The 27,041-nt window shown below is 43.4% G+C and overlaps 2 protein-coding genes across 2 annotated transcripts; one reads left to right on the top strand and one right to left on the bottom strand.

Annotated features, from left to right (window-relative positions):
• Positions 1-5: 5 nt before the first annotated feature.
• Positions 6-21,137, top strand: ap3b2 (adaptor related protein complex 3 subunit beta 2). The gene is made up of 27 exons (XM_076169569.1): positions 6-304; positions 4,025-4,100; positions 4,300-4,374; positions 4,556-4,651; positions 4,935-5,095; positions 5,433-5,499; positions 5,681-5,863; positions 6,275-6,469; positions 7,527-7,624; positions 8,462-8,516; positions 8,606-8,677; positions 8,861-8,923; positions 9,001-9,133; positions 9,553-9,662; positions 9,742-9,918; positions 10,104-10,290; positions 10,372-10,490; positions 13,885-13,999; positions 14,144-14,327; positions 14,716-14,881; positions 14,996-15,083; positions 15,223-15,332; positions 15,696-15,924; positions 16,172-16,256; positions 16,594-16,691; positions 18,423-18,561; positions 18,779-21,137. The coding sequence occupies exons 1-27, from the start codon at positions 6-8 to the stop codon at positions 18,963-18,965; spliced, it is 3,567 nt and encodes a 1,188-aa protein (XP_076025684.1). The 3' UTR covers positions 18,966-21,137.
• A 161-nt stretch (positions 21,138-21,298) lies between these two features.
• sv2 (synaptic vesicle glycoprotein 2) lies at positions 21,299-26,786 on the bottom strand. Its single transcript, XM_076137794.1, has 13 exons — positions 26,656-26,786; positions 26,018-26,116; positions 25,709-25,870; positions 25,415-25,577; positions 25,077-25,198; positions 24,833-24,996; positions 24,655-24,735; positions 24,447-24,545; positions 24,134-24,222; positions 23,216-23,343; positions 22,908-23,003; positions 22,634-22,793; positions 21,299-22,522 (listed from the first exon to the last, which is right to left on the bottom strand). The coding sequence occupies exons 1-13, from the start codon at positions 26,768-26,770 to the stop codon at positions 22,339-22,341; spliced, it is 1,662 nt and encodes a 553-aa protein (XP_075993909.1). The 5' UTR covers positions 26,771-26,786; the 3' UTR covers positions 21,299-22,338.
• Positions 26,787-27,041: the final 255 nt, after the last annotated feature.

Below are 27,041 nucleotides of genomic sequence, written 5' to 3'. Positions count from 1 at the left end.
CCAGCATGACCACCATGCAAAAGCTGCTGCAGCTACCGGTGAATGCAGTGAACATTGTGAAAACGGTTCAGAGCCAGGTCCAGGGCACGGAGGAGGACAAGAGCCCGGTGCTGACCCCTGACAACGGGCCGCAGACGTGGTACAGCGCTCTGCAGGCTGATGAGCTGCGACACCTCCGATCTGGGGGCACCGGAGGAGGAGGTACAGGTGGAGGGGGAGGAGGAGGTGGAGGAGGTGGAGGGGACCACGAGGATCAGCTTGAAGGTGGTGGTGGTGGTGGCATTCTCCAAAGTCAACCTTTGCGGTAGGACATTGGAAGGACAGTGTTACTCATACATGCTGCATTTTGGGAGCCAAAGTGTTTATGTGCTTCTTTTCTTGGTGCTTTGGTACAAAACATGAAACAATAAAGCAGAGTAGAACCCAGAGTAAAAGAAAATCAATCATCTCTTTGTAGTTCTCTTCATTAAATAATTCAATCATTGAATAATTAACTTTATCTAAGATGACAGCAACAGTCTGTTTGAAATGTTGGCTGGTGAACTTGAAACAACAGCACAGTAAATAAAACACATGTTTGGAGGCTAAGTACAGATCAGGAATCAAGCATCATTAATCTAGAAAAGGCCAAGAGGCGGTTAAAGCAGGCAGTAATCTGATGCTTGTTAGAAATAGGTTGAATTAATTACAGGTTTCATGAGGCTGTATTTACATCTACAGCTTTTGATTTAAGCAGTTATATTTCCCTCCTGTCACCAAAGAACAAGGAGAAACTTTCAAAGTCTGCACATAAAGTGACAGTTTATATAAGACATCCCCGACAGCTGCTTAGGAAGAGAAGAAACAGCTCTTCATCTTGGCTTTCACCTGCCTCTCATTCATGCAAAAACATTTTTAGACCCACAGCTTTCATGTGAGTGCAGCCATCGTGAGCTGTGTTTGCAGAGGAGTGGATCCAAAATTGAAACATTTCAACCCCCGGCCTGCATCTCTGTGGAGACTCATCCAGCTGGAGAGTTGTGTGTTGTGCTGGTTCTTTGTAACCTGACCGCTGGTGTGTTCTGTTGAACCACGGCGGGTTAAATTATTCAGAGCTGTAAATTCAGCTGTTGCTCAGTAGGACAAGACAAATCCAGAGAAATGAGAGAACGGCGGTTGGTGTAGAATTACCCTGGGCCCTATATACTGATGCAGGGAACCATAAACCTGTTAGACATTCATTCATCCAGGAGGTGCAGCTTTAATTCTCAGGATAATTCACTAAAGTGACATTTGCAATTTACAAAATACACTGTGCTACAGCAAACACAGCGAAGTACCAACAGATGTCATCTGTTTCCTTCCGCTGCTTTGGGCCATTGTGTGTTTGTTCCATCCATAACTTCTTCAACCTATTATTGATTTATTCTGTCATTGTTTTTCCCCTAAACCAAATGCATTGACAGATTGGTAGGCATACTGGCCAATCAGAACAGTCTTAAAGATACAGTACCTAAAACACCCTCAGTGTGCACAATGATGCTACAGCCGATGGATCCATTGTGTTTTTGGCCTGAAATCACCACAAACATTTTCCAAATAGACCAGAAATTGACAATAAGAGCATGGACCCTTATCTATATCCAATTTAAAGTCCAGTTTCAATGATCAAGTCTTCAAATGAGCTGCATTGCATTCTGGCCTTCCTGTGTTTGGTTGGGTTTTAGCGGGTTTCCTCTGGGTGCTGCTCCAGTTGGATCGATACACGCCTCTTCTCTATCCTGACTCTGACCAGAATAAGCTGTAAAACAATGAAGGGATCAAATTCCATTGTAGCTGTAAATAATGTCAAACATCATTTGGCCGGTCAACCACAGGAGGAAGAAAACAAGGTGCCGAAGAACAACACATCCATGAAAATTCAGTTAGTGTTGGCCAGGGGAGGTTTGAGGCTTTAATAAAGAGGCTAGTTTCTAACAGCAACATTCCCATATCTGGAGTCACGGCTGGAGGAAGTTTAGTTTCCTTTAATCTCATTCATTTTCACAGTAACAAATGACTCCAGTGGCACCTTCATCATAGGGGTTTCATTACTTCTGAGGCTTTATTTTTAATTTACTTTGAGACTTAGTCGTGTTTTTGTTTCTGTAGCCTGACCTGCTGCTCAAATCCAAAAATAATCAGTCACAAACACTTTTTATAGATAGGGTCAGTCTCTTTGATGGATTCAGTTTTTCAATTGTGTGGAATATTAATATTAAGGCATTGATTTTTGGTGGTGAAAGTATAGCCCCATCTAATAACACATAGAATGTCTCTCACACACACACACACACACACACAGAGTCGTGATAAATCAAACCACTCTGCTGCGGCTACTCTCTCATAAATGTGAGTCCTCCATTCGCTGCTGTCGCCCAACCAGCACACACACACATGTAATATACTGAATATTGTCCTCCACCGCAGAGGAAAACCAGACTTGGAAGACATTCTTAACAAAATAGATAGGTTAGAGTATTTACAATTGAGTATACGAGGGACAGAACAAAACAGAATCCCCATCGTGGTAGTGGCTTAATGGCATTGTATTTAACAGGTTGAATTGCAGTGTGTACTGTGTGAGACAAAGACAAACGCTCATCTGTGCCTCAGAGATTAATCCCAAGAGTAAATCCAGGTTTATTTACTGTCTTTTCTCTGCACAGAGCCACAGACCTGCAATCCAGAGCAAAGCCTATCAGCTGCAACAAAAGCACTGCAGGATGGCAGAAAATCACTTAACTTCATTTTATTGCATCCTTTGTTGCCTTGGAAACTAGTTAGGGGGAAATGTGCGGCTCTGCAGCTGGTTAATCACCCTGTCCATCACCAACCCAAACCCCACCCTCCCCTACATCCCCACATCCCCAAATGCCATCAGGTGGTGTCTTTGTCTGGAGGGGGAACCTGTCATCTAGGGAATTTGTGCTTTTGCAGGTGAAAGTTTGGTCCTTATGGTAAAATGACACAAGAGGGAGACTTTAGATGGAAATTGCTTTGTGAAGCAGTAAAACAAATCTGCATTGCTGTTAGAGATCCAATTTGTTTAAAGCCGTTGCTGTTCCAGGGCAGATTTCACAGTGGTCAAGCACTGTCGAGCATCATTTCAGTTCAGCGTCTGGTTAATCTGTTCTGTTGTGTTCCGAGTGTATCATTGGGATAGTTATACTTAGGCAGGCATCGAGGAAAATTATTAGACATGTTAGGCAGCATCTGGCCTGTCAGTCACAGGTGGAGCATCACAGCACGCCAGTGCTTGTGAGAACGTGTCCATGAAGCTCATAAATGTATAAAAATGGCCGATATGACTCGTGTGTGACCTCAGGTATACCTCGTCTGAGTAAGTAATTCAGCCTTAGTCTGAGCAAGGGTGTGTCATCAATGCTGAATTAATAGTGAGCAGAACCGCTCCCAGAACATAAACAAGGTCAGGTCTGTAGATCTAAAGCTCTATGCTCTATGTTGTGTAATATATCCATTTGAACTTTATGTATCCATTAGTTAATATTTCTCTATTTACTCCAAACAAACCAAAAATTGTAAATTAATTAAAGATTCAGTCATTATTTTGCACAACAGACGTTTATTTATTTATATGAAAGTGTCTGGGGTTATCTCGTCGTCCGGTCGGCTTCTATCCTTATCTTGGCAGCCGTAGCAGTGATCGTGTCGACGCTCATTCATCCTCGTTGGCAGGCCTGGCAGGAGCTGTCAGCATTGTCCATGTGTGTTTGTGTTGCAGCAGGGTGGAGATGTTAGCACGCATCCACTTAGGATGGATCCTGGTTCTAATGTGTGAGCCGCTACGTCACTTCTAATCTCACAGACACGCATCATGCTGTTTGTAATGCTCCATCTAACAGCATCATGGTAGACTTAGGATAAACTGGAAAACAGGACAACAGTTGAATGCAGAAGTCATAATTACCTGTGTGTGTGTGTGAGTTTATTGTATTACTGCTAAACAAGGGTTGTGTTTTCAGTGATGCTTTCTTTTCCGTAGACATGATGACTTAAAGGAGATGCTGGACAGCAATAAAGATTCCCTGAAGCTGGAGGCGATGAAGCGCATTGTTGCTGTGAGTCTACACGCCATGTTTGCACCAATTAACAATCTGATCAACAAGAATGAGTACATGTCAAGGGAAGGACTCGGAAATTACCAAACAAAACGGTTCTATGTACAAAACAGCATGAATAATTTATTCTAACAGCCTCGTGAAATCTATAATTGGCACAGACGGATTTAGGATTTGGTGGTGTTTGCTATCTTCGCAGATGATCGCCCGAGGTAAAAATGCATCGGATCTCTTCCCAGCTGTGGTGAAGAATGTGGCCTGTAAAAACATTGAGGTTTGTGCAGGATCCTCAATCACATATCACATTTTTCCTTCTCCTCTTCCTGTTCACTGTGATTTATTGCTTTAACGATGTTTTATCAGTGAAAATCAAAAGAATCTTATTAATAACATTGTGCACTAAATCTGTCTCCTCCTCCTCCTCCTCCTCGTCCTCCTCCTCCTCATCCCTCCAGGTGAAGAAGCTGGTCTATGTTTACTTGGTGCGTTATGCAGAGGAGCAGCAGGATCTGGCTCTGCTCTCCATTTCCACCTTTCAGAGAGGACTGAAGGTACGGCAGAGATGTCGACATCTGCCATCTTCACATAATACACGGGGCTAAATGATTGCCCTTTATGGCTTTATGGCTTTAGTAATGTCTTTGAAATGTTGCACACTAAACCATAGCTAGTCTTTATTTGTAATGATTCAATTTCAGTGGAGCTTTACGACTCAAAGTAATGAAAAAGTAAACTGAGAATGATTGTTAATGTAATAAGTGTGATGGTGAAGCTGCACCATCTTTTGCACCTTCAGAGTATTGATGATGTCACTCTTGCTCTGGGTATTTGCAGGATCCAAACCAGCTGATCCGAGCCAGCGCCCTGCGAGTTCTCTCCAGCATCCGGGTCACTATCATCGTCCCTATAATGATGCTGGCCATCAAAGAAGCGGCTTCAGATATGTCGCCATACGTCAGGAAGACAGCCGCTCACGCAATTCCCAAACTCTACAGGTAACTTGTGAAGATGCTTTCAGCTTTCACAGGCTGTAAGAATGATATGATGATTATTCATGGATTCCTGTTGTGGTGTAAACACAACACGGATCACCATGCCTGTCGACACAAGCTGATTTTTTTTTTCCTTTTTAGCTTATTTCCCTTGATTATTCATTGTAAAAAGTGTTATTTCCTGTTAAAATTTGTAGCAATGAATAAATGAATAACCATGATATTATGACAGTAAACTCTATTTGTTTTGGCATTTTTGACCATAACTGTAAATGAAGATGATCCTAAATGTCTTGAATCAGAGGATTTAACGGTTGCATGTTTTTGTGTCTGCCCTCAGTTTAGATCCTGAACAGAAGGACCAGCTGATTGAAGTCATCGAGAAACTCCTCGCAGACAAAACCACTGTGAGTTGTTTTATTGTACTATTTTTACCAACATATTTTTTCCTCACAGGTTTTGTTCAAATGTCTCTTGAGGGTAATAATCCTCACATTCTGGAATTCAAAGCCAACTGCAGATTTATTCAGATTTATTTCTCTTTGCAATACAAAACATATCCTCAGCTCCCTCTTGTTTTGTGTTTAGCTGGTAGCAGGAAGTGTTGTTATGGCATTTGAGGAAGTTTGCCCGGAGCGCATCGACCTGATCCACAAGAACTACAGGAAGTTGTGTAACCTGTTGATCGATGTGGAGGAGTGGGGTCAGGTCGTCATCATCAACATGCTCACCCGCTACGCCAGGACACAGTTCCTCAACCCAAACATGAACGTGAGTGAGGAACACATACAGTATGTCCTTTCACGCTGTCGTCAGGTGATTGTATTTTGGCTTTATCAGCTTTTCTGAAACTCCTGTCAACTTCATCATTTCTCACAAGTGATTAGCAGAGAACTCCTCCACAGGGACCTTCGTCAATGTGTTGAATTTCACCGTGCTTACTGACAGATTGGTTGAGCCGATTCATAATTCTTGTTTTACACAAAAAGGTCTGATTGCTTTTCTTTCCATACAATGTAGCTGTTTTGAATCAAATATATTTATGGGGGAATTAGCATCTGATGACTTCTAGACACATTTATAGCGGTTTGCTCGGTGGAGAGTTGCTGCTGTCACCCTTTATGTGTCAATCAATCCGGCCCACACACCCACTGTTGTGTTTCATTCACATCATTTCGGCAGGAGTCCCTGCTGGAGGAAGGAGATGGAAAAACTTTCTATGCCTCTGATGATGATGACGACGAGGATGAGGAGGATGACAAGGACAAGAAAGCAGAAGTTGCTGCACTCGCCAAGAGGAAGCCGTACGTGATGGATCCAGATCATCGCCTCCTACTGAGAAACACCAAACCACTCCTGCAGAGCCGCAACGCAGCGGTGAGAGCCCTGCACTTAGAGCTCATAAATCAGAGGCATGCACTAGGTAGTCTAAAATCAAGACCAAGTCGGGTCGCATGTCCTAAACTTTGAGCTAAACAAGTCATAATATCTTCTAAGCTAGAGTGACAGTTGTGGATTTGACACCGGTGACTTGCGACTTGCCTTCATGTAGTCCTGCATCAGGCAGTGGTTTGGCTTTGCGAGGGGAGAGAATGTTCTGATCTTGGTCGGAGCGTTCATGTTGTCCAGCATTCATCCATCTGAAGTGTCCTTGAATGAGACATTTAATCAGAGAGAGCCGGCCTCTTGCTCTGAAGACGAGATAAGTGACAATTTCCCTAAGGAAATTAGGGAAGTGTCAAATGAAGTTAGTGCTGCTGTGTTCAGATCAGTGTTTAGATTTTACAGAATTGCCACATCACACATTGTTCTGCCTCAGTGCAGGTGCAGTCAGGCCGGGTGGCACATTGACTAAATGCTACACAGCATACAGAATTAGAAACCTGTTGCACGCTTAATGTGCTGCTTATCATTCATGTTGCATAGAAACTGCACTCTATAATTACTTTCTATGCACCACATTGTTTTGCACTGACCAAGCAATTTGTAATGTTCTCCCTCTGCTATGATGTCGCTTTGGGTTTTTAAATGTGTCAGCTGTAGGTCTCTTGAAAGTTCACATTTTCTCCACCAGTAAAATGTCACTTTTATAGCAATTTTGCCAACAATGTATTGCCAATAAGGCCCCACAAGCGTTTGTCTTAAGGCCTCTTCACCACTAGGGGGCCACATGTTAAGGTTTTGGTCCATCTATCCAGAATTTGAAATGTATAGTAATAGAAATACTTCCATAGCTATAAGGAGAGGAAAACAGATTTGGTTTTATTCTTTCATTCACATTGAACATGAACACACACACGTGATAAATGAAACCCATGAACCAGCTCCACTGCATATGACTCACGATCGATCCCAACAGAGGAAAACCTGCACCGCAGCTAATTTCTCTTTCTTTCCTTCTTCCCCAACCTCTCAAAATCCATGTACATGCCAGGTGGTAATGGCTGTGGCCCAGCTGTATTTCCATCTTGCGCCTAAGGCAGAGGTCGGTGTGATAGCCAAGGCGTTGGTCCGTCTCCTGAGGAGCCACAGGTGAGCTCTACGGTCTATAATTTCAAATAAATGGACATTTTCAGATTAATGTACTATAGATTTTGGCAGCGGTGCATTCCAGAAGTAATCAAACCAGCGGAATCAGCTTTCCCCTGAGAATGAGGGTGAGGTTGGAAATGACAGAACAGAGTTTATTGGAATCTTATTTCTAAAGGAGCAAAAATCATTCAAAAACAAACACACAGTTGAATGTAATAAATACAAATGGAGGTGAAACGACGACTAGAAATGAAATGTACGGGTAGTAAAATAAACCTCATCATCGCTGTGGCAGAATTGGGAATAAACAAGAGGTAGAGAGTGTGTGGTAAATATGAAAACATAAACCATAAGGAATGATGGCTGCAGGCTGGAGGGGCCCTGTTGGCTGTAAGTCCTCCGCCCTGTCGGCTCCTTATCGAGGAGCTTCTGTTGTGGCGGTGGGAGAGCTGTAATGGCATCATCACTCAGCAGACACCGAACAGCGGCGTCTCTTTGGGGAATTTGTCAGAAATCCACCGACTGTATATGTCTCATTAAAGTCCTCATTATTCTCATAGAGGCCTTTGTGTTGTAGCGCTCGTAAACACTTGCATCCGCCGTCACCTTTGACAACTGAAAGTATTATTAGATATGTAATGAGTACGCTACACATATGTGGATAAATATTTAACAGCAACAGATGGAGGAGGAAGCTTTAGACATTTAAGACACAGTATGATTGGAATGTTGTTAGATGCATTGCTCTGCTGTTTCCTGCGTTCTTGGCAGAGGATTTGCAGAGATCAAGCATTGGCATTTTGTCGACCATTTCTCTTTTTTCTGTCTTTCCTGCAGTGAAGTCCAGTATGTTGTCCTTCAGAATGTGGCAACAATGACGATCAAGAGAAGAGTGAGTTGCTTTGTGTGGGTGTGTGTGTGTGTGTGTGTGGGAGAGAGAGAGAAAGAAAGATTGAGCAATCACATTTTTTTCTTTCATAGGGGATGTTTGAACCGTACCTGAAGAGTTTCTACATCCGCTCCACAGATCCCACCCAGATCAAAGTCCTCAAGGTTCCATTCTATTCTATTCTATTCTATTCTATTCTATTCTATTGTATACTGTTCTATGGCTAGTTTCTCTAAAGGATGAGGCAGTATCTACCCTATATCTACCCTTATGTGTGTATTCTGTGATATGCATTGTAACTGTAGAAAGTCTGCACCAGTTTAAAATTGATACTGAACCTTTTGCAGTTGGAGGTCCTGACCAATCTGGCTAATGAGACAAACATTTCCACCATCCTCAGAGAGTTTCAGGTAAAGTGAAAATCCATTTGCAGCATCACTGTTCTGTCTTTGCCTATAAGTGCACTAAGTGAATCTTTTTCTTGCAGACATATATTAAAAGTATGGACAAAGACTTTGTTGCTGCCACAATCCAAGCCATCGGCCGCTGTGCCACGAACATCGGCGAAGTGAGGGACACGTGTTTGAACGGCCTGGTGCAGCTGTTATCTAACCGAGACGGTGAGTAGAATCTCATACTATCCACAGTTGGTACTGATTACGTTTATTGAAGTTCAGTTTATGATACAATTTGTTGGCAAAGATTCTAAAATGTTCGAAGGTTAGATTAAACTCTGTGTAAGATGCAGCAAATATCGCCTCAAAACAAATGCGGTTTAGCCAAAATCCAACGTTACAGTGGAAGGAAGGAGCTCAGTGTGAGGTCTAGAAGCCAATGTTACAGAAAACAGCATCATAGCTCTATAGTTTATGACCCAAGTCTGCTTCAATCAGTAAAAGTAATTGACTCAATTTGTACTCTGTACCGCTTAATGATTTAAATGAGCTAACTCAACCGTTGACGATGGAAAATGCAGAAAAACTCAGTCACCATTCCATCCTTGTTCCAACCGAGGACTCGTCTCTCTCTCTCTCTGCAGAGCTGGTGGTAGCAGAGTCGGTGGTGGTTATCAAGAAGCTCCTGCAGATGCAGCCAGAGAAGCACAGCGACATCATCAAACACATGGCCAAGCTCACAGACAACATCCAGGTGAGCGTCTCTTTGTCTCTATTTCTGTGTGGTTTGCCAATAATCAGTGAAAGACATACTAACGTGTTTGTGGTCTCAGGTTCCGATGGCCCGAGCCAGTATCCTCTGGCTCATAGGGGAATACTGTGAGCATGTGCCCAAGATCGCCCCTGATGTTCTGAGGAAGATGGCCAAGTCCTTCACCAATGAAGAAGATATTGTAAAGCTCCAAATCATCAATTTGGCTGCCAAGCTTTATCTGACCAATTCCAAACAGGTTTGTTAGACATGTGTTTATTCTGTTAATTAAAAGCAGTATAAAGCTTTGTGATGCCAGCTCATTTGTGATGCCATTCCTCGTTTCAAGGCTTAATTCCAAAAGCAAGTCACCCTTGGAATAAAGTATAACAGCTTTCATCTCTCCATCCTGCACGTTTACTATATTCCTTCTCCTTTTCTCAGACCAAACTGCTGACTCAGTACGTCCTCAATCTGGCCAAGTATGACCAGAACTACGACATCCGTGACAGGGCACGCTTCATCCGCCAGCTCATCGTACCCACTGAGAAGAGTGGAGCCCTCAGCAAGTATGCTAAGAAACTCTTCCTTGCCCTCAAGCCTGCTCCGATCCTGGAGTCTCCTTTTAAAGGTACAAGATCAAATCACAGCTGGAGAGATTCTGAAACAGATTTCTGTGTGTTGCTGATCCGTTCTCTCTGTGTGTTTGCAGATCGAGACCATTTCCAGTTGGGTTCATTGTCCCATCTGCTGAATGCCAAGGCTGGCGGCTACCAAGAGCTGCCTGACTGGCCTGAAGCTGCCCCAGACCCCTCCGTGCGCAACGTGGAGGTGAAAGAGTCTGTGCGTGCAGTGGGAACAGTAACTTTCAGAGACACAGGGGCCCTCCTGGGCCCCCCAAAAGTGGAGGGGAGTGAGGGTTGCTCCTACCCCAGGGCGGTGCCTCAGAGGGGGCGTACAGGGGCTCATTACCAGTATAACAGTGACTCCAATATAACACTCACTCCTCTTACACCGGCTATCCTTCATTCACTTACTGCTCATTAGCATAACTGCTCATCGGTTTCATGCATTTCCTGGGCTTCATCTACTTCCAGATGGAGATGGCTTAGGTAGTCTCCATGGAGCAGAATGAGTCACTGAGGAGAAAAGAGGATTATTTTTTATTAATTACAGCACATTTTAGCATCACAGAGCAGAAAAGCCTATAGGTGGAAAATTAGGACTGAGTCAGTGGTAAAGCAGCTCCTCGCCCTCTCTGCTGCACTTGCATCTGTTTGGCAGTAACTCACTCGCCCCATCCAGGTGGCGACTCACCGCCGAGCCAATAGCACATGTGATACAGAAGGGAACAGGATGCTATACAGTATGAGCGATATACTGAATATTAACCTCCCCCTCTAGTCTCTGGGAGGGTTTGACTTGTGTGGGGCTTTTACTGCCAGCACCTACAATAATACCAATATATTTATATCATATATTTGTACTAAAGACACCGGCAATTGATATTTTACACCATAAGCACCAACCCCAAAACCCCAACCCACCAAGTTCCTTCCTCTTCTTCTCCATCCCATTCACTCCATGTGCCATCGGTTCATAATCATGCACTAATATGCTCAATTGTAAATGAAAAATCAAAGCTTGAGTGTCTAACTGCTTCATGCAAATCATTTCCATGTCCCAAACTTTTGATTTTATGTTCAGGATTGACCTCAAGCTTTGATTCTCTTGTTACATGTGTGTTTGTTTATCTCTTAGTGCCCAATATTGCTTCATGCTCAGTGTTAACTCATTTACTTAACCATGAAGACCTAAGTGTCAGTTTGTTTGTTTCTTTGTTTGTTTAAGGAAATTTGCTCCTACAGGGTTTATGAAGAAGCTTGATGTTTTAACTTCCAGACAGAAACACTTTTAACACTCCACATCTGCATTTGTTTATGGTGCTTATTCTGTTTGAATATTTGACATCCAAACAACATTTAGTTAATGAATGCAACACTTTTTAGTGGCCAAATCTTCCTGTCTTTGAATGCACCACCAATGAGAATGATTGGCAGCTGCATTACCAAACAATGACAAGGATTACTTTCTATTTACTATCTACCCAGTACAATCAATGTTTTAGTTAAATAGCTCAACTATAAAAGGAACGTTTGGTGTATAGACTTAAATTTTATCTCTGTTTCGTCGCTCAGAGCTCTGCTGGATAAACGACTAACTGGCATCCACTCATGTTCTGGCTGTAAAATCTGTGAGGGTCAGTGACCTCTGTGCAGCATTGATCTCTGACAGCTTCTCTCTCTGCATAATTTGCATCTCCACAGACAGAGGAAGTGATAAACAGCGGGGAAGGGCGGATCGGCCTGCTGGGAGAATGGAGAGAGGTGCTCTCTCAGTTTGGGAGTGCAGTGCTGTTTGATTTGATGACTCAATCTCTCTCTCTTTCTGTCCCTGCCAAAATTGCTGTGGATTTCATAATGGAATGAGTAATGGCAGTAAAATTGGGAAGAAAGGAAACAGCTCCTCCTAATGAAGCCTCAGTCAGGTCACAATAACAGAGGATAAAGGTGATATACACCGCTGTCTAATGCCTTTATAAATGGGTGGGTCGAACGAAAAGGCAGTAAAATATGAACACATAAATTATTTAAATGCGTCACACCAAGTTTATACTTTATTGATCCTGTAGGGAAATCTGTCCTCTGCGTAAATGACGAGGAGTAGTGGGCAACCTCACTGCATCAACCAGGTATACAATACAGCCTAGTGCCTTGGTCAAGGGCAGTGGCAGGAGGAGTAATCTAACATGGGTCTGTTTTGGCCATGGAGGGAGATCATGGAAAATCTGAACAGATTGGACAGCAGATAGTGAATCAGACATCAATCAGGAGGTTTAAAGATAGTGTCATTATCTGTCCATTACCGGTCTTCCTCCTTCGTGTGCATGTGCTCATACCATTTGCGTGTGTGTGTGTTGATACTGTGTGTCGTGCATGGATTTGTCTCAGCTTTCCATTTCCCAATCCGACCTGTTTCTCCAATCGTCCTAACCAGTTACTTCATTACAACTCATCTTTGTAAACATCATGCTGTGAAGAAATTCATACCAAATGCATTCCCATGTTTTTGATCTAATAAGATATTCTTTAATAGTGACTGTAAATGTTGTTGTTTTTTATTTCTGTAGTATTAAATTAGTTATATTGGAGTAGATATTGATTTCACCTAGAATTTCCCTTTGATCATTTTAGAACTTGGCTAGAATAGTAATAGTAAAGTATTGTCGTATGTTGAGATGCATTTTACGTTCATTTCTGTCTCTGAAATGTCCAAAACTGTTCTCACACGTCTACAGAAGTACAACCCAGACACCTTCCTTATGCCTTTACAGTATCTTTTGCTTCCCTGACTTTATCTGAAACTCTCCCTCCCTTTTTCTCAACTCACTTCCATCCCAATCTATTTCTTTCTACGTCTGCCAGGTTTTTACGCTGCTTGAAAGAGTTACAACATTAACGAGTGTGAGTCAATTAGCGGCATAGAGCCCATCTCCTTGAGCCTCAACCCATGTAGTGGCAAAACCCAAGTGCTTTTTGACACCCCGCCAATGTAGTTGCTGTTCAGTGCTTAGCTCAGCCAAAGCTACCCGAAAAACACGGCACCCTCTTCCTCGGTCTCTACCATTAAAGAAGTGATTCTTTCAGCAGGATGTGCAGTCCTCTGCCATGTCAAGATGCATTAGGAAAGCTCATGGGGTTTTAAATGGGTTTGGGGCATTTGGAAATGACCGTACTCATTGGCTGACATCACAGGGTTAATGAGTAAGGTCACAGAAAGAGCACAGACAGATGGATTCGTCTGATGTACTGTGTGGGAGAAAAGTCGCCACCCCTTAAAGACATCACTTCTCTTAATGGAACTGCTCCCTGTTTTGAAAAAGAAAACCATCTCTGCAACTGGTCATGAAGGCATCACCTGGTACAAAGCATTCAAGCACTAGCGTGTGTCATACAGAGATCTACTGAATGCTCTGACTGTCAGATCTAAAAGCAGATCTACAGACAGAGACGGCTGGCTTCATTTGGCTGCATCACGCCCAGGCAGAGGCATTCATGGCCATGCTACTGTGATCTGCCCTAGTCTCTGCTTTCGTCCGAGGAACGTTTGGACTGAGCTGGAGGTTGACGGCTGACTCTGTGTGAACTCTGCTTCCTCCAACCAGGTGCCCGAGTGGACCAAGTGCAGCAGTCGTGAGAAGAGGAAGGAAAAGAAAGTGGAGAAGCCGTTCTATTCTGACTCAGAGGGCGAGTCTGGGCCGACCGAGTCAGCCGACAGTGGTAACTTAAGAGGCGGATGGGCCTGATGGAGCCATCGCACCACCATCACATTCAGAAAGCTTTTTGTGTGTGTGTGTGTGTGTGTGTCTGTGAGAGAGACAAACAACTAACCGCTGACCTAAATGTTTTTGTCTCCATTGCCAGAGTCGGACTCTGCCAGCAGGTCTGTAAGCGGCAGTGTCAGCGAGGAGAGCAGGTCGGGGCTGGAGAGCGAGGAGAGTGAGGAAGGCTCTGAGTCTGAGGAAGAGGAGGACGATGAGGAGGAGGAGGAGAAGAAAAAGAAGAAGATTAAAGAATTAAAGAAGCCGGTTATTAAAGAAAGCGAAAGGTAGCACACCCGTGTTTTTTCTGCTGATCAAACACTTTAAACAATTAAGATGTGGTTACACTCCTTTGCATGCGTGTGCTTGTTTGCGAAGTCTAATGTAAGCATGTGTGCTCATTTTCGGCATTAGTAGCTCCCATGGGAAACAAATCTTGACATAATATGAGATTGAAATTGATTTAATTAACAAAACCACCGGTCCTGAACCAAATGTGATGGATTTTAACTATTTCTTGTCCCTCAAAGACCATTTGTCATCAACTTTGTCACTTTAATCTCTTCTTGTTGCCTTGGTGCAGGACATTGGATGATTTGTGCAAGAGTAGAAACTCTCTGCTCCAAGAGAGATGGATCCTAGAGTGGCACCTTTGACCTTTGCTTTCCTTTCCAGTGAGCAGAGCAGCGACGAGGAGGAGAGGAAGAGTGAAAAGAAGCGCAAACAGCGGAAGAGCGACTCTGAGTCTGAATCTGAGGAGGATGATGACAGCGACTCTGAGAGCAGCCAATCAGAGTCCGACGACTCTGAGTCTGAGGTCGAGGTCAAAAAGATAAAAAAGGTATAGACAGAAAACACATTTACACATTTACACACAGCGACATGCAGAGGAACAGATGATAAACCAGCTGCTAAATAAACATCTGGTTATTTTCTTCTTCTTCTTTCTTTCCAGCCCGTCGTGTCTAAACCTCCTCCTAAGCCTGTGAAGAAAGAGAACAAGAAGGAGAAGAAAGAAATGTCTCTACTGGACCTCGATGACTGTGAGTCTGCGCCTTTACGTTGCTATTGCTTTAATACAATGTGTTGACGTGTTTAGTACTGGGAATAATTAGTATTGACATTTTGTGAGGAATCCCCGTGATGCATAACAAACCTCCTTCCTCATGTTTCTCCACCCAGTCGAACCTACTCCTTCTCCCCAAGTCACGCCTGTCAACTCCTTCCTGTCCAACAGTCTGGTGACTGATCTGGAGGGTTTGTCTCTGTCGGACACTGTCCTCTCCCCAGCGGTATGTAGCTGTCACGCCTCCATTCACTGGAAATGGTTCTTAGATGGAATTAGTTCTAAGGAAGATCATCATCATTATCATACACAATGGCCTTGATCTCACATTCTGATGATATCTGAATGTCCGCTTACTTTTGTCACAAACTGTCACATGCCTGTTCTTTTCTTGTTTCATGACAAATCTGAAAAGTCATGACTCAGTGATCTTCTTCAGATTGTTCAGTTCATCCTTGTACAAAGCTCTAATATTCCCAGACCAGATGTAGATTATAATCATCAACCAATCGTCATTATTGCCCGATTCAGATGCAGATTTCACTTTTAGAACCATTTTCTTTACTCGCTCCCATTTTCTGTCCCGCAGACCATTTCGCCTTCCAGTGCGACGAAGAGCTACGAGCTGCTGCATCGCATCACAGGGGAGGGCCTGTCTGTGGAGTACTGCTTCAGCCGCCAGCCGTTCAGCCCCGACGCTAACATGGTGGCGGTGCAGATCCAATTCACCAACAGCTCCACCGCTGAGACCAAGAACCTGCACATGGAGGACATTAAGCTCCAGTCTGGGATGAGGGTCAAAGAGTTTCCAGATGTTGGTGAGTAAAGATTTGCACCGACCAGCAAAAGTGTCTCAAATGTAGAACGAAATAAAGTACAAACAACTGCAATTTCTCAAATCTGCTCATGGATGTGGCAGGGAGTTGGACTCATAACACCACAGCACGCAGTCTGCATGTACAGACTATAGATCAAAGTGTCTGGGTTGCTGACGTAAGAGATTTAGATGGTTTTATTAGAGCATTGTGTCATCACTGCTGTCTTATTTATCCACTGTGCTGACAGAACTGCTGCCAGCGGGCGAGACGACCACGGCCGTGATGGGCATCGATTTCTGCGATTCCACACAAGCTGCAAACTTCCAGCTGTGGTGAGACAGATCGAGATGCAGTTAATATGTCTGCAAGAGTCCCTGTGTGTCACTGTGATGTACTGTTCCTCAGATGTATGGAATTAGAAATACATGAGAAAGTCAGTGGCTTTTGGATGTAAGAAAAGTTTGTATACTCAGAACTGTGATCTTCCTGGCTTCACATGGAGGAATCCTAGTGGTTCTATCTGTTTACCCTCCCACAATCTTTGCCCTGTGTGTGCTCGCACTGTTTGTACTGAAGTTTAGATCATGAGTGAAGCAACTGATTGAGCAAATGATTAAATGCTTCAGAAGAGAATATTTCATGGTGCAAATGTTTCTTTCTCACTTCCAGCACTCACACTAAGAAGTTCTTTGTATCCATCCAACCGCCTGTTGGAGAGCTGATGAGGCCCGTCTTCATGACAGAGAACGAGTTTAAAAAGGAACAAGGTGAGTAATTACAGTCAAGCAACTTCTGTTACCTTCATAATAACAACACTTAAATCAATAGAGTGGATCATGAAAACTTTATTACATCACATTAAATGAAGTTTATAAAGGGGAGGAAGATGATAGAGACAAAATAACAGATATCTCCTACAAGCTTGGTTAATGCAGGGATAAATATGCATTTTATACTGAAACTGCAGGAAAGCAAACAGCCCAATTACTAACCACTAAGAGTTTAATGAGCAAAAACACAAAAAAAAAGTGTTGCATTTGTGTTTCAGCAAAGTTTTCAGTTTTCGTTTTGAATCATTATTATTATTTTACGCTTCTGTAAATCCAATTAAGGGACAACATGTCACACATCATTACATATCAACTCTCAGGAATAGGAGCAGATTAAACAAATGTTCCAACTTGTATTTCTGTGTAAACTCTGATTATAAGTCTTGATGCTCTGGGACTGGATCATATGTGAACAACTCACTTCTTTATTTAGAATGTTAAGCTTCTTTCTAATCTCAATGCCCCATGGTTCCATCTTTCTAACAGACTCCCCCACTTCTTTATATTTTCACATCATTAATACACATTAGTTTCAAATTCAAATGAATAGGAACACAAGTTAACCAAAGCAGCTGAGTGATGTTCCTCTTCACACACACTTCAGCATTACCAAAAGACTCTCTGGCTGTACCTGCTGGAGCAGATTGGTGTGGTTGCTGGTGTTGAATTCCCATCCTGACTAACACTCAGAAACCAACCCACCCACCCATAGTTTGTCTTTATACATGTGACATATCCACAATTCTTCCCTCCTGATACTGTTCCCAATAGAGACGCTATTAAAGAATCTAGGTAAGTTGGCTTTGATAGATTTGTTTGTGTGCCCTCCCTCCTCCCGGCCAACCTCACAGAAAACGCCCTCCTCCTCCTCCCTCCTCCTCCTCCTCCTGTTAGTGCTTCTTGCTGAGCCCTTCCTCTCCCTGCCGTCCCCTCCTGCCTTTGTTGACCAACACTAAACCGCATCTCCAGGTCTGTAGCTGTCAGATCTAACCTGCATCTCAAAAGAGGCCGCTCACACTCTGCTCCACCAGGAATGACTGGCAATGTTCATCCACTGAGTCACTCTTCATTGAGCACCGTGTCAACAACATTCAGAGCTTTAGAGCTGCACTACATGTGCATCATGGTTCACATCATCTGGTTATGTTGGCTTTCAGACTGCTGGTATCCACTCACTGTGTTGGGAGCCTAAACTGTCAAAGGTGCCTAAATGCATTTGTTTGTCTGAATGGTTTGGTGTGTATTGGCTAGTGGAGAGCGGATTGTTTTTGGTGCACAACTTTCCATTTATTTTCCAACTATACTGAAAGATCAGGAGGCTTTACCATTCTACATACTAAATACATTCAGTGGGGAGCAGCAGTACATTCCTGCTTAAGTTGTATTAGCATTTAGTTATGATGTATTATATTACATTTGTACATCAAACTTGTCTCCCCCTAAAGGACTGAAGGAGATGCTTTAGTGATGTAGAAATCCCTGTAGTGTTAGGCCATATACAGTAAGTGTCTAACTGTATATGTCTGCAGCAGGTAGAGTTTCCTTTTAATAAATCGTTGATTAATCCAATTTATTATTGACAAATGACACCAGCCTCCATACTGATATTACAATCAACTTGTGAGCGTTCCAGTTGACCAGTGCCACTCCTCTAACGTCCCTCTGCAGGTCAGCTGATGGGCATGAACGAGATCACAGAGAAGCTGACCCTGGGGGAGAAGTGCCGGAATGAACACGTCATCGTACAGAGGGCGATCACTGCTGCCAACCTGGGCAGAGTCCCCTGTGGTTCAGACAAGGAATGCAGGTGAGGGAGTTTGTTGGTGTGTAAAAACAGAAACAGGGAGGTTTTTCAAATACGAAGTTCTCATTCAGATCTCAGTAACATAACATGATTACATAACATATGCAGGAATGCCGGAGTTGTCGTTGTCCTGACCTGACCTGACATGCGTACATGTTGTTCTCTGATTTCATCTTTACTTCCAACCTTTGCTGCTTTGACCTTTGCACTTTGACCTCAGTCCTCCTGTTCCTCCTCCTGATCATCCTGTTCACAGGTTTGCCGGCAGGACGGTGACTAGCAGCAGCCTGGTGTTGGTTACCGTGGCGACCAAAGAAGAAGGGGCCGCCCAGCTGACAGTCAACTGTGAGAAAATGGTGATCGGCACCATGCTGGTGAAAGACATCCTGTTGGCTTTGACGCAGTGATACGCCAGCCAGTGCTCGACCTTTGCCCTCTGCCCCGACCCAGCACCTCCACCACCACCACCACCACCACCTCTCACGCACATAACAAAACTACGACCACACCTGTAGCATTTCCTTTCCTCTGTAAGCAGTGTCGGTGAGGAATTTTTCCAGAATGTTTACTTCCCGTGTTTAAGAAAGCCACTTAAGAAAAGACTCCTAGAAACCAACAAAATGAATTCTACAGCTGGATGTGCTATTTATGACAATCAGCCTTAGGTTGGACCTGTTTAAATCCTAATTACAGCCACAGGAAATCATACCTCACCTCTCTCTCCTCTCTACAAAATCCTGGCATGATCAGAATTTATTTAATACCCTTTACAAACCAATCTGCTCTGTCGTCATCTGCTCACTGGATGAAGGAGGCAGGAGTATGAATTTTCCATCAGAAAATTATTGGAGTGACACAAATTCTTTGCCCTCAAAATAGGAACAAAAATGTAGTTTCTTTTCCCATAGATTGTTTCTGCATAATTAATGCTCAGCTCATAAATTCTTGATTTTCCCTCCAAGTTCCCAAAAATTGAGGAGCAGGATCTCGTTCCGCTCTTTATTACACACACACACACATCCCATATCCTGTTTCAATACTTCAATACACTAAAGATATGACACAATCAGTGAAACATTCAATCCACACACACACCAATTTTCAATGGCTGCACCATCACATTAAATATGTAGTCACATTTGATCCTGCCGTGTTTTATATCTTTGGAAACTCTGCGGACGCGATGCACAGAATGAGTTCAGAGTTTTAGTGGAGGACATTTTGATGTGAATGTATCATGACGGGAAAGCAAAGATCTGGTTTGACTGACACAACTACTACCTATAGCTCAGTGATTATTATTGGTACAGATAATGATAATCAATAGCCTATTATTACCAGGACTAGAAGGAGGATTTCATCTCATCTTCTTTTTCCATTTCTCATGTTCCAGCTGTAGTATTTGTAGCACTTCATCTGTTAAGTTGAGCTGTCACGGTGCATCGGTTCATTATTTGGGGCATTTATAAAAAGTGAAAGAAGAATAACTGTTATCGTGAGTATTGCAACATGTAATGCAATACTTCTATAAGGTGTAGTGTGTGTGTGCGTGTGTGTGTGTGTGCGTGTGCATGTGTGTATGTGTGTACCTGCGTGCGTATGTGATGACATTGAATATCTTTGCAATATTTCTGTAACACTTTACTTAAAAGCACCATGAAGGATTGTAAGCACATTATAATCTTATCCAAACATGCTAAATATGTGACACATTACGTTGGGCATGTTATGGAACATTTAAAAACCCGTGAGCATTCTGGGAATACCCCGTATATTCAATTAAGGCTAATGTTAAAGCTGAAACTTCACTGCAACAAGTGCATACATGCGTTACAGTGACACTGCCTCATTCTGTCTTTTTAAAGGGGCAGAATCACCTTTTGTGACATCACAGAGTTACTTCCTGACTTCTACGAGTGGATTCAGTTTTCAATATTTCAAAACAGGAAGTAATCCTTCTGAGGTCACAGAGGTCAGTTTTCCCAACGTTTGACATCTCCCTTTGATAAAAGACAATACAATACCTTCACTAAGAAATAAGGGGGAAGCTTTTTTTTATTGACTGAGAATGAATAAGGCCTATGTAGATTATGCTGAACATGTGCTTATGATAATATAAGTGATGCTTCTGAGTAAGAGTGTTACCTTGGTCTCATTTGTCTGCTGACACTTTTCATGCCTTGTATTAAAACATTATTTCAGGTGCAAATTCAAATAACAATGGCCTCTCTTTTGTTATGCTTTTCCTCATTGCTGCACATTTGCTTAACTTTTTATCTGCGTATTTATTTATTATGGGAAAACATTACAGCGTTGTGTTTTACCAAAGGGAAGACCTTTACGTTTTGTTTTCATCATTGAGAAGTGAGCAGTAGCTGAGTGTTTGTTTTGGTTTTGTTGTACTTTTATTTGTGGTTTACCGTTATTGTTGCCAGGCACTGCAGAAGGAATGTAACGAAAAACTGCAACTTCATGCACTGAGCTTCAACCTGGTGATCTGTTTGATTGACATCAGCTTTCCATTTTAATATCCGAAGTATGATTTATCATTACCTGTGTGTGGTTGTGAAATTTGGTCCTGAACTATAACAAATTTATTTATTATACAAATAAAAACAGATATATACATCTTGTTATGGTTTATTGTGTTACATGGATGTTTGTACAGAACAATCGATTAGTGTCCAGCGGCTGGATATGATTTACAAGGCAGGTTGTCTTTGTTTGCATTGTAAAAGAGAAGAAGAAGAATAGGGATCAAATAGTGGAGGTTGTAAACAGACTTTTATTTTCAAAGGTATCATCTTTTCAGTCGATTAGTACAAAGTATGAATGGAAACAACTTTTAGAGATTGTAGTTCACCTTCTTGAACGTAAAGCCATTTCAAGAAATTTCAAGACAAAAAAGTGTGTAAAAGAAGTAAAGACATACAAATTTGTTGGAAAAATAATAAATATATCCAATAGTTAAATCAAAACAAATCCTAATCTGAAATCATAATCGTGTACCAAAACAACAGAACTCTAATATAGAGTCAACTTGGCAAAGCAGAAACACAAGAAACTATGATTAACAAAATATCTTAACTATAAATACTGATGGACAGCGCAACATTGATCAAGTCTGAAAATAAACATTCAGAAGTAGTGTAGAATAATCATCGCCATTAAGGCGTCATGGTTGTGAGTTTGCATTAAGAGTTTTCCACTGGAAAGCTGAACATGAAGGAATCATCCTAAATCTCTCCTAAATCTCTCCTACTAAGAACCTAAGTACCCTGTACCCAGTGCTCATTTACATGTGAATCCTTTACGTGTCATAAAGATGCAGTAGGAAATGTTTTTTGGAATGCGTTGCATAGACTTTTGGACTGCCCGGCACTACACCACTTAAAAACCTGAACGTTCCTTTAATGATCAAGGTGATGTTAACATTGTGCATTAGTGTGTAATCAAAGAACTGATCACACCCCAGAAACCTTAAAGCACCGTGTTGTGACTTTCTGAATAAAGCCCTGCAACCAACGTTTTCTCTCTTCTCTCTGCAGGATAGAGACTCAATGAGTTTCGTCCTTGAGGTACAAACAGCGCCCGTCATCCTTGGCTAATGCTTTGTTTTGGTTGGCACTTTAAACAAATAAAGCAGAATCTAATGTGGAGAAAAGGCACCGAGGAACCAATTATCCTCTGACACAGGAGACCTACAATCTGACACATTTAAAGGCCGCTGTTTGGTCTGATTCCTTAAGGTGTTTACTCTGTTTTTAGGACACAGGCCCATCAGGTGAGCTCGGCGTGTTTGGTCTGTGGGAGGATTAGAGCCACTAACCCTGCTGACGCCAGCAGGGCCGACACCAGCAGGATGGGCACGGCACAGTTTGAGTCCACCAGCTTTCCGAAGGCCACGTTACCCATGATGGCGCCAACTCGGCCCACGCCTGTGAAGAAGCCCATGGAAGAGGACCTGAAAGAAAACACCCAGCAGGTGAGGTCATGTGAATAATCCTGCATGTGAGTCACTAAACCTCAAATCAGTCCAGAGTGGTTTGTGGTGCATTGGTAGGGCTTGAGTTACCGTAGAGACGTCGGGTAAAGCTCTGTGGACAACACGTCGATGGCGTTCCAGGAGATGACCGACACGCCGCTGAAGATGCACGAGAAGAGCAGACTCTGAGTTTTGGTTTGGACGAGATAAATGAGGCAGACACAAACACCGGATAGCACCAGGCTGGAGGCTGGAGAGAGGCACAACACACACATTTAAATATAATGTTCAAGCTTTTCTGCACAAACAAGTACATCCTGTTTAATATAAAGCACGAGGCGCTGTGTTACAGTAAAAGACTCACAGAGCAGCGCCTTTCCTCCGACGCTGTCCATGATGAGGATGGTGAAGATGTTGCCCGGGAGGTTTGATGCGGCGAGGACAAAGCCCTCCATGTACACTGCCCAGGAAGAACAGATAACATAGAACAGAAAGAGCAAGAGGTGGAAGTTAAATATGTGAAATTTGGCTTTTCCCCCCCTCCTGCTGTTTTGTCAGGTAAACCTCATTATCAAACTCCAGCGTCTTTCTGCACAACTGTCCTGCTTCATTTCCATGGATGAGAGCCAGACATTTTGTCCAGTATTAACTCTTTGCCCTCCTCACACTCACCTGCTGTCTTGACCGGGTAGCAGCTCTGGTTGTTGATTGCGGACGAGAGGGAAGCGTTGGCACAGGGGGAGTTGCCTTCCTCGATTCTCTTCAACAGCTCAGGGAACCACATCCACAGCCCGTAATAACTACACACACACACACAAACACACTTCAGTTTTTGGTTGCTTGCTTAAACTCAGTAAACCATGACTGTTATAAAGAGGGACATAAACACAAAGCAGAAACGGTCTCTTAATCAGCACTGGTATCACTTTTATTAGACGTTCCGTGCTTTCGTGTGAAGCCGTGCACACAGGCATGCGTGGGCGTTGTGAGTTCAGTGTTTTAGAGATAAAATATTTCAAATAGTTACATTGAAATATCACAATAAAGGTGCTGAGTGATTAACACGAGCCTTGCTGATGGTGTGTGTGTGTGTGTGTGTGTGTGTGTGTGTGGGGGGGTGTGTGTGCGCGACTGTATATGTCTCATTAAAGTCCTCATTATTCTCATAGAGGCCTTTGTGTTGTAGCGCTCGTAAACACTTGCATCCGCCGTCACCTTTGACAACTGAAAGTATTATTAGATATGTAATGAGTACGCTACACATATGTGGATAAATATTTAACAGCAACAGATGGAGGAGGAAGCTTTAGGCATTTAAGACACAGTATGATTGGAACGTTGTTAGATGCATTGCTCTGCTGTTTCCTGCATTCTTGGCAGAGGATTTGCAGAGATCAAGTATTGTGGCAACAATGACGATCAAGAGAAGAGTGAGTTGCTGTGTGTGTGTGTGTGTGTGTGTGTGTGTGTGTGTGTGTGTGTGTGTGTGTGTGTGTGTGTGTGTGTGTGTGTGTATATATATATATATATATATATATATATATATATATATATATATAGGTGTGTATATAGATGGAGGAGATTTCTCACCCAAAGCTGATGCAGTAGAAGATGATGAACATGGCGATGCTTCTGGTTCGCAGCACGCCGGTAAACAGCTCCCTGATGGGCGCCAGTCCCTGCAAATCAAACCCACTCGATTACTTAAAGGTGGATGGATGATCGGCAATAATCAAAGGAAACGTTAACAGGGATCATATGAATCAATTTGTGCGGGAGCCCATAAGTGTGAGGTGACTTTATTGGACCTATTCTCCAACATATTCACAACATCCTCTTCACTGTCTGTATAAAATGAAGCTGCAACATCTGGTCTGAACTGTGTGCGAGTGTGTGACTTTACCATTTTTAAAACACGGGACAGGCGCTCTGTGCAAGAACCCCGAGGTTTGTTCCCATCCGGTTCCTTTCGCCGTGCCGAGCCAGTGATCAACCCAAACTCCTGCAGAAGAGACGACGACTCGTTAAGCTTCCATAGTTTATAATCAAACTTTCTTGTAGTTTAAATTTAGAAACAAGAAATGTAATATGTGTGGAGTGTTAGTTGATACCGGTAAAGTCTTGTCTGTTCCCCGCATATTCCACTTATACATCACTTGGAAGACATGGATCGCCTCTTTCTCCCGGCCGACCTGGCAAAGACGGGAGGAGGAGGCGGAGAACGGGTCACAGAGGGGCCAGAGACAGAGAGAGAGGACATACGTGTGACACAGTCGATGCTTTCAATACCTCCATGAGGAACTTGGGGCTTTCGGGCAGGAGCGTCCCGAATATGACAGCTGAGGTGATGCTGGGGACAGAGCACAGCACCACAAACACTCTCCAGCTCGGGAAGTTTAATTCGCCTATGGAGAAATGTGCCCATGTGCTCGGAATCACCCACCAGGCCAGACCTACAGGGGAAGCACCACAGCATCATTTACTGTAGAAACATCCAACAGCCTTCTCATTCAGATTTGTAAGACCATCTCACCTGCAGCCAGGATGTTTCCTGCCATCCAGAAGGTGGCCAGAGCGCTGATCATCGCACCTCTCCTTAGGCGGGGCATGAACTCTGAGAAGTAGGAGAAGATAACAGGAACCGAACCCCCAACCCTACAAAAGAACATTTTTTTTAATATGCATACATTTATCTACGACCCGAGGCAAAAACACGTAGTGCTGTTCCTGGAATCATGCCTCCTCCAAGCGACCCAGCTGAGCCTGATCAGACCCCAGCTTGTGTCCAGATGACGCAAAATCTATGCAAGCACAAAATGCCTCGACTAAAATGTAAACAAAAATGTAACAATAATACAGTTATGTGCTCACCCGAAACCGCTGATGAACCGGAGCAGCAAGAAGACCCAGAACCCTGCAGCCACGCTGGACAAACCTCCAAACAGCCCGTTGATTGTCAGGGACAGAACTAAGACCCTGCGGCGCCCCCTCTGGTCAGCCAGATATCCCCACAGATAGCCACCAAACATCATTCCTAACAGGTAACAACAAATCAAGACATTTCAACGAATATGCTTAGGGCTGTAATTGATTCAATGCTGTAAAAAATGTATTTGTTTTTCATAGAATTGTTATGACACTAAGAGGAATGAAGGAGTGATTTACCCAGAAAAATGCTGGCAGTCAGTAGTCCCATGTCTGAAGAGCTGAGCTGCAGATCACAGCGAGCCGTTGGCAGGAGGAAGGACACACACAGAATCTCCACAGCATCACTGGCATTGGCCCATCCACACACCACCAACAGGAGGCAGTGGAACAAACCAAAACCTGAGGACAACATGTGAATACATACAAAGATGGATATTAATGGTAAAATCACATTCTTTCATCCTTATTTGTCTATTTTGGATACACAGATGTGTCCACACCGCTCACTCACCACTCCTGCACAACACAACCAAAAACTAACTATACCTGTTGTGTTGACCGCTTCCTCATATGTAAATCTTCTGGGAACACTTTCTCCAGCATCATGTGCAACAGCTGATGTGCTCCTATGAAATAATATTTCACCTAGAAAACACACACACAGACAGACACACACACACACAATTGAATTGGAGATTCGTTCTCAAATCCATGCATTTTGTGTTGTTCAACTTTAGTTTGCTTGAACAAGTAAACCTAGTCAAGTGCAAGGAAGTACACGGTAAAACGAAACGGCCCAAAAGCTCAGACTTAACACAAAAACAAACACTATCACGTCGCCTCCTAGCATAGAAGACTTTTATCTCTACGCCACACACCATTAGGCGGTGCTGGCTTTCGCTCTATCGCCAGACCACAGACCTTTAACTGGTGAGGTCATGATGAGCAAATACAATTAGATGCGACTTTAGTGCTATTATTTTGAAAAGCGGATAAAATGCAACTTCCTTTGAATAGAGTCTGTTGCATTTTTCTGATAACTCTTCAAACGAGTCGAGGCCGTTATAAGCCTGATAATTGACCGTGACTTTGCCGTATGTTTACCGGTTGCATTGCGCCATTTGTCCACACTCGTGATGTGTGTGAGGATGTGCTAAGCTCAAACACCGCACACTTTACTTTACCTTCCTCCGAGTCCAGGTCGCTCGGCTCCGGCGTCCTCCCAGTGAGAAGCGGCTCTTGCACGCCCTCGTCCACACTCCCCACCCGGCGAGATACCCCCCGAAACCCAGGCATCATCTCCGAGCTTAACGTGCCGCCGTTCCCGCTTATGACGCCGGTGAGCGTCGCATCCTCCCCGTGATCACCTGCTGGTTAGCATACAGAGGAGCTAACTGCCCAAGGCGCCGCGAAACCAGGAAGTAAACCCCGCACTGGCACTCTCCTGGTCCCGTGTCGGTTGCAGTCACTCTCCTCTCCCCCCTCCGAGCTACAAGTTGGCTACACACCTCCGAAGTGAACTTGTCCGAGTACGCCGCGCGTAAGCTTCACATGAGCCGCGTTTAGCCGA

This window comes from Genypterus blacodes, unplaced genomic scaffold (genome assembly GCF_046128005.1).
Source record: "Genypterus blacodes isolate CSIRO-AG114 ecotype Tasmania unplaced genomic scaffold, CSIRO-AGI_Gbla_v1 ptg000015l_1, whole genome shotgun sequence".
NCBI classification, from domain to species: Eukaryota; Metazoa; Chordata; class Actinopteri; order Ophidiiformes; family Ophidiidae; genus Genypterus; species Genypterus blacodes.
This window is presented reverse-complemented; position numbering and strand designations above follow the sequence as displayed.

Bases quoted from the DNA above. Each gene is read 5' to 3' on its own strand.
- ap3b2 (XM_076169569.1), top strand. From the start codon at position 6: ATGACCACCATGCAAAAGCTGCTGCAGCTACCGGTGAATGCAGTGAAC. The intron at 5,096-5,432 runs GTAACTTGTGAA...GTCTGCCCTCAG, and splicing joins GCAATTCCCAAACTCTACAG to TTTAGATCCTGAACAGAAGG. The intron at 15,333-15,695 runs GTATGTAGCTGT...TCTGTCCCGCAG, and splicing joins ACACTGTCCTCTCCCCAGCG to ACCATTTCGCCTTCCAGTGC.
- sv2 (XM_076137794.1), bottom strand. From the start codon at position 26,770: ATGATGCCTGGGTTTCGGGGGGTATCTCGCCGGGTGGGGAGTGTGGAC. The intron at 24,997-25,076 runs GTGAGATGGTCT...CTTCCCCTGTAG, and splicing joins AGGAAACATCCTGGCTGCAG to GTCTGGCCTGGTGGGTGATT. The intron at 24,736-24,832 runs GTATTGAAAGCA...CGTCTTTGCCAG, and splicing joins GCCCCAAGTTCCTCATGGAG to GTCGGCCGGGAGAAAGAGGC.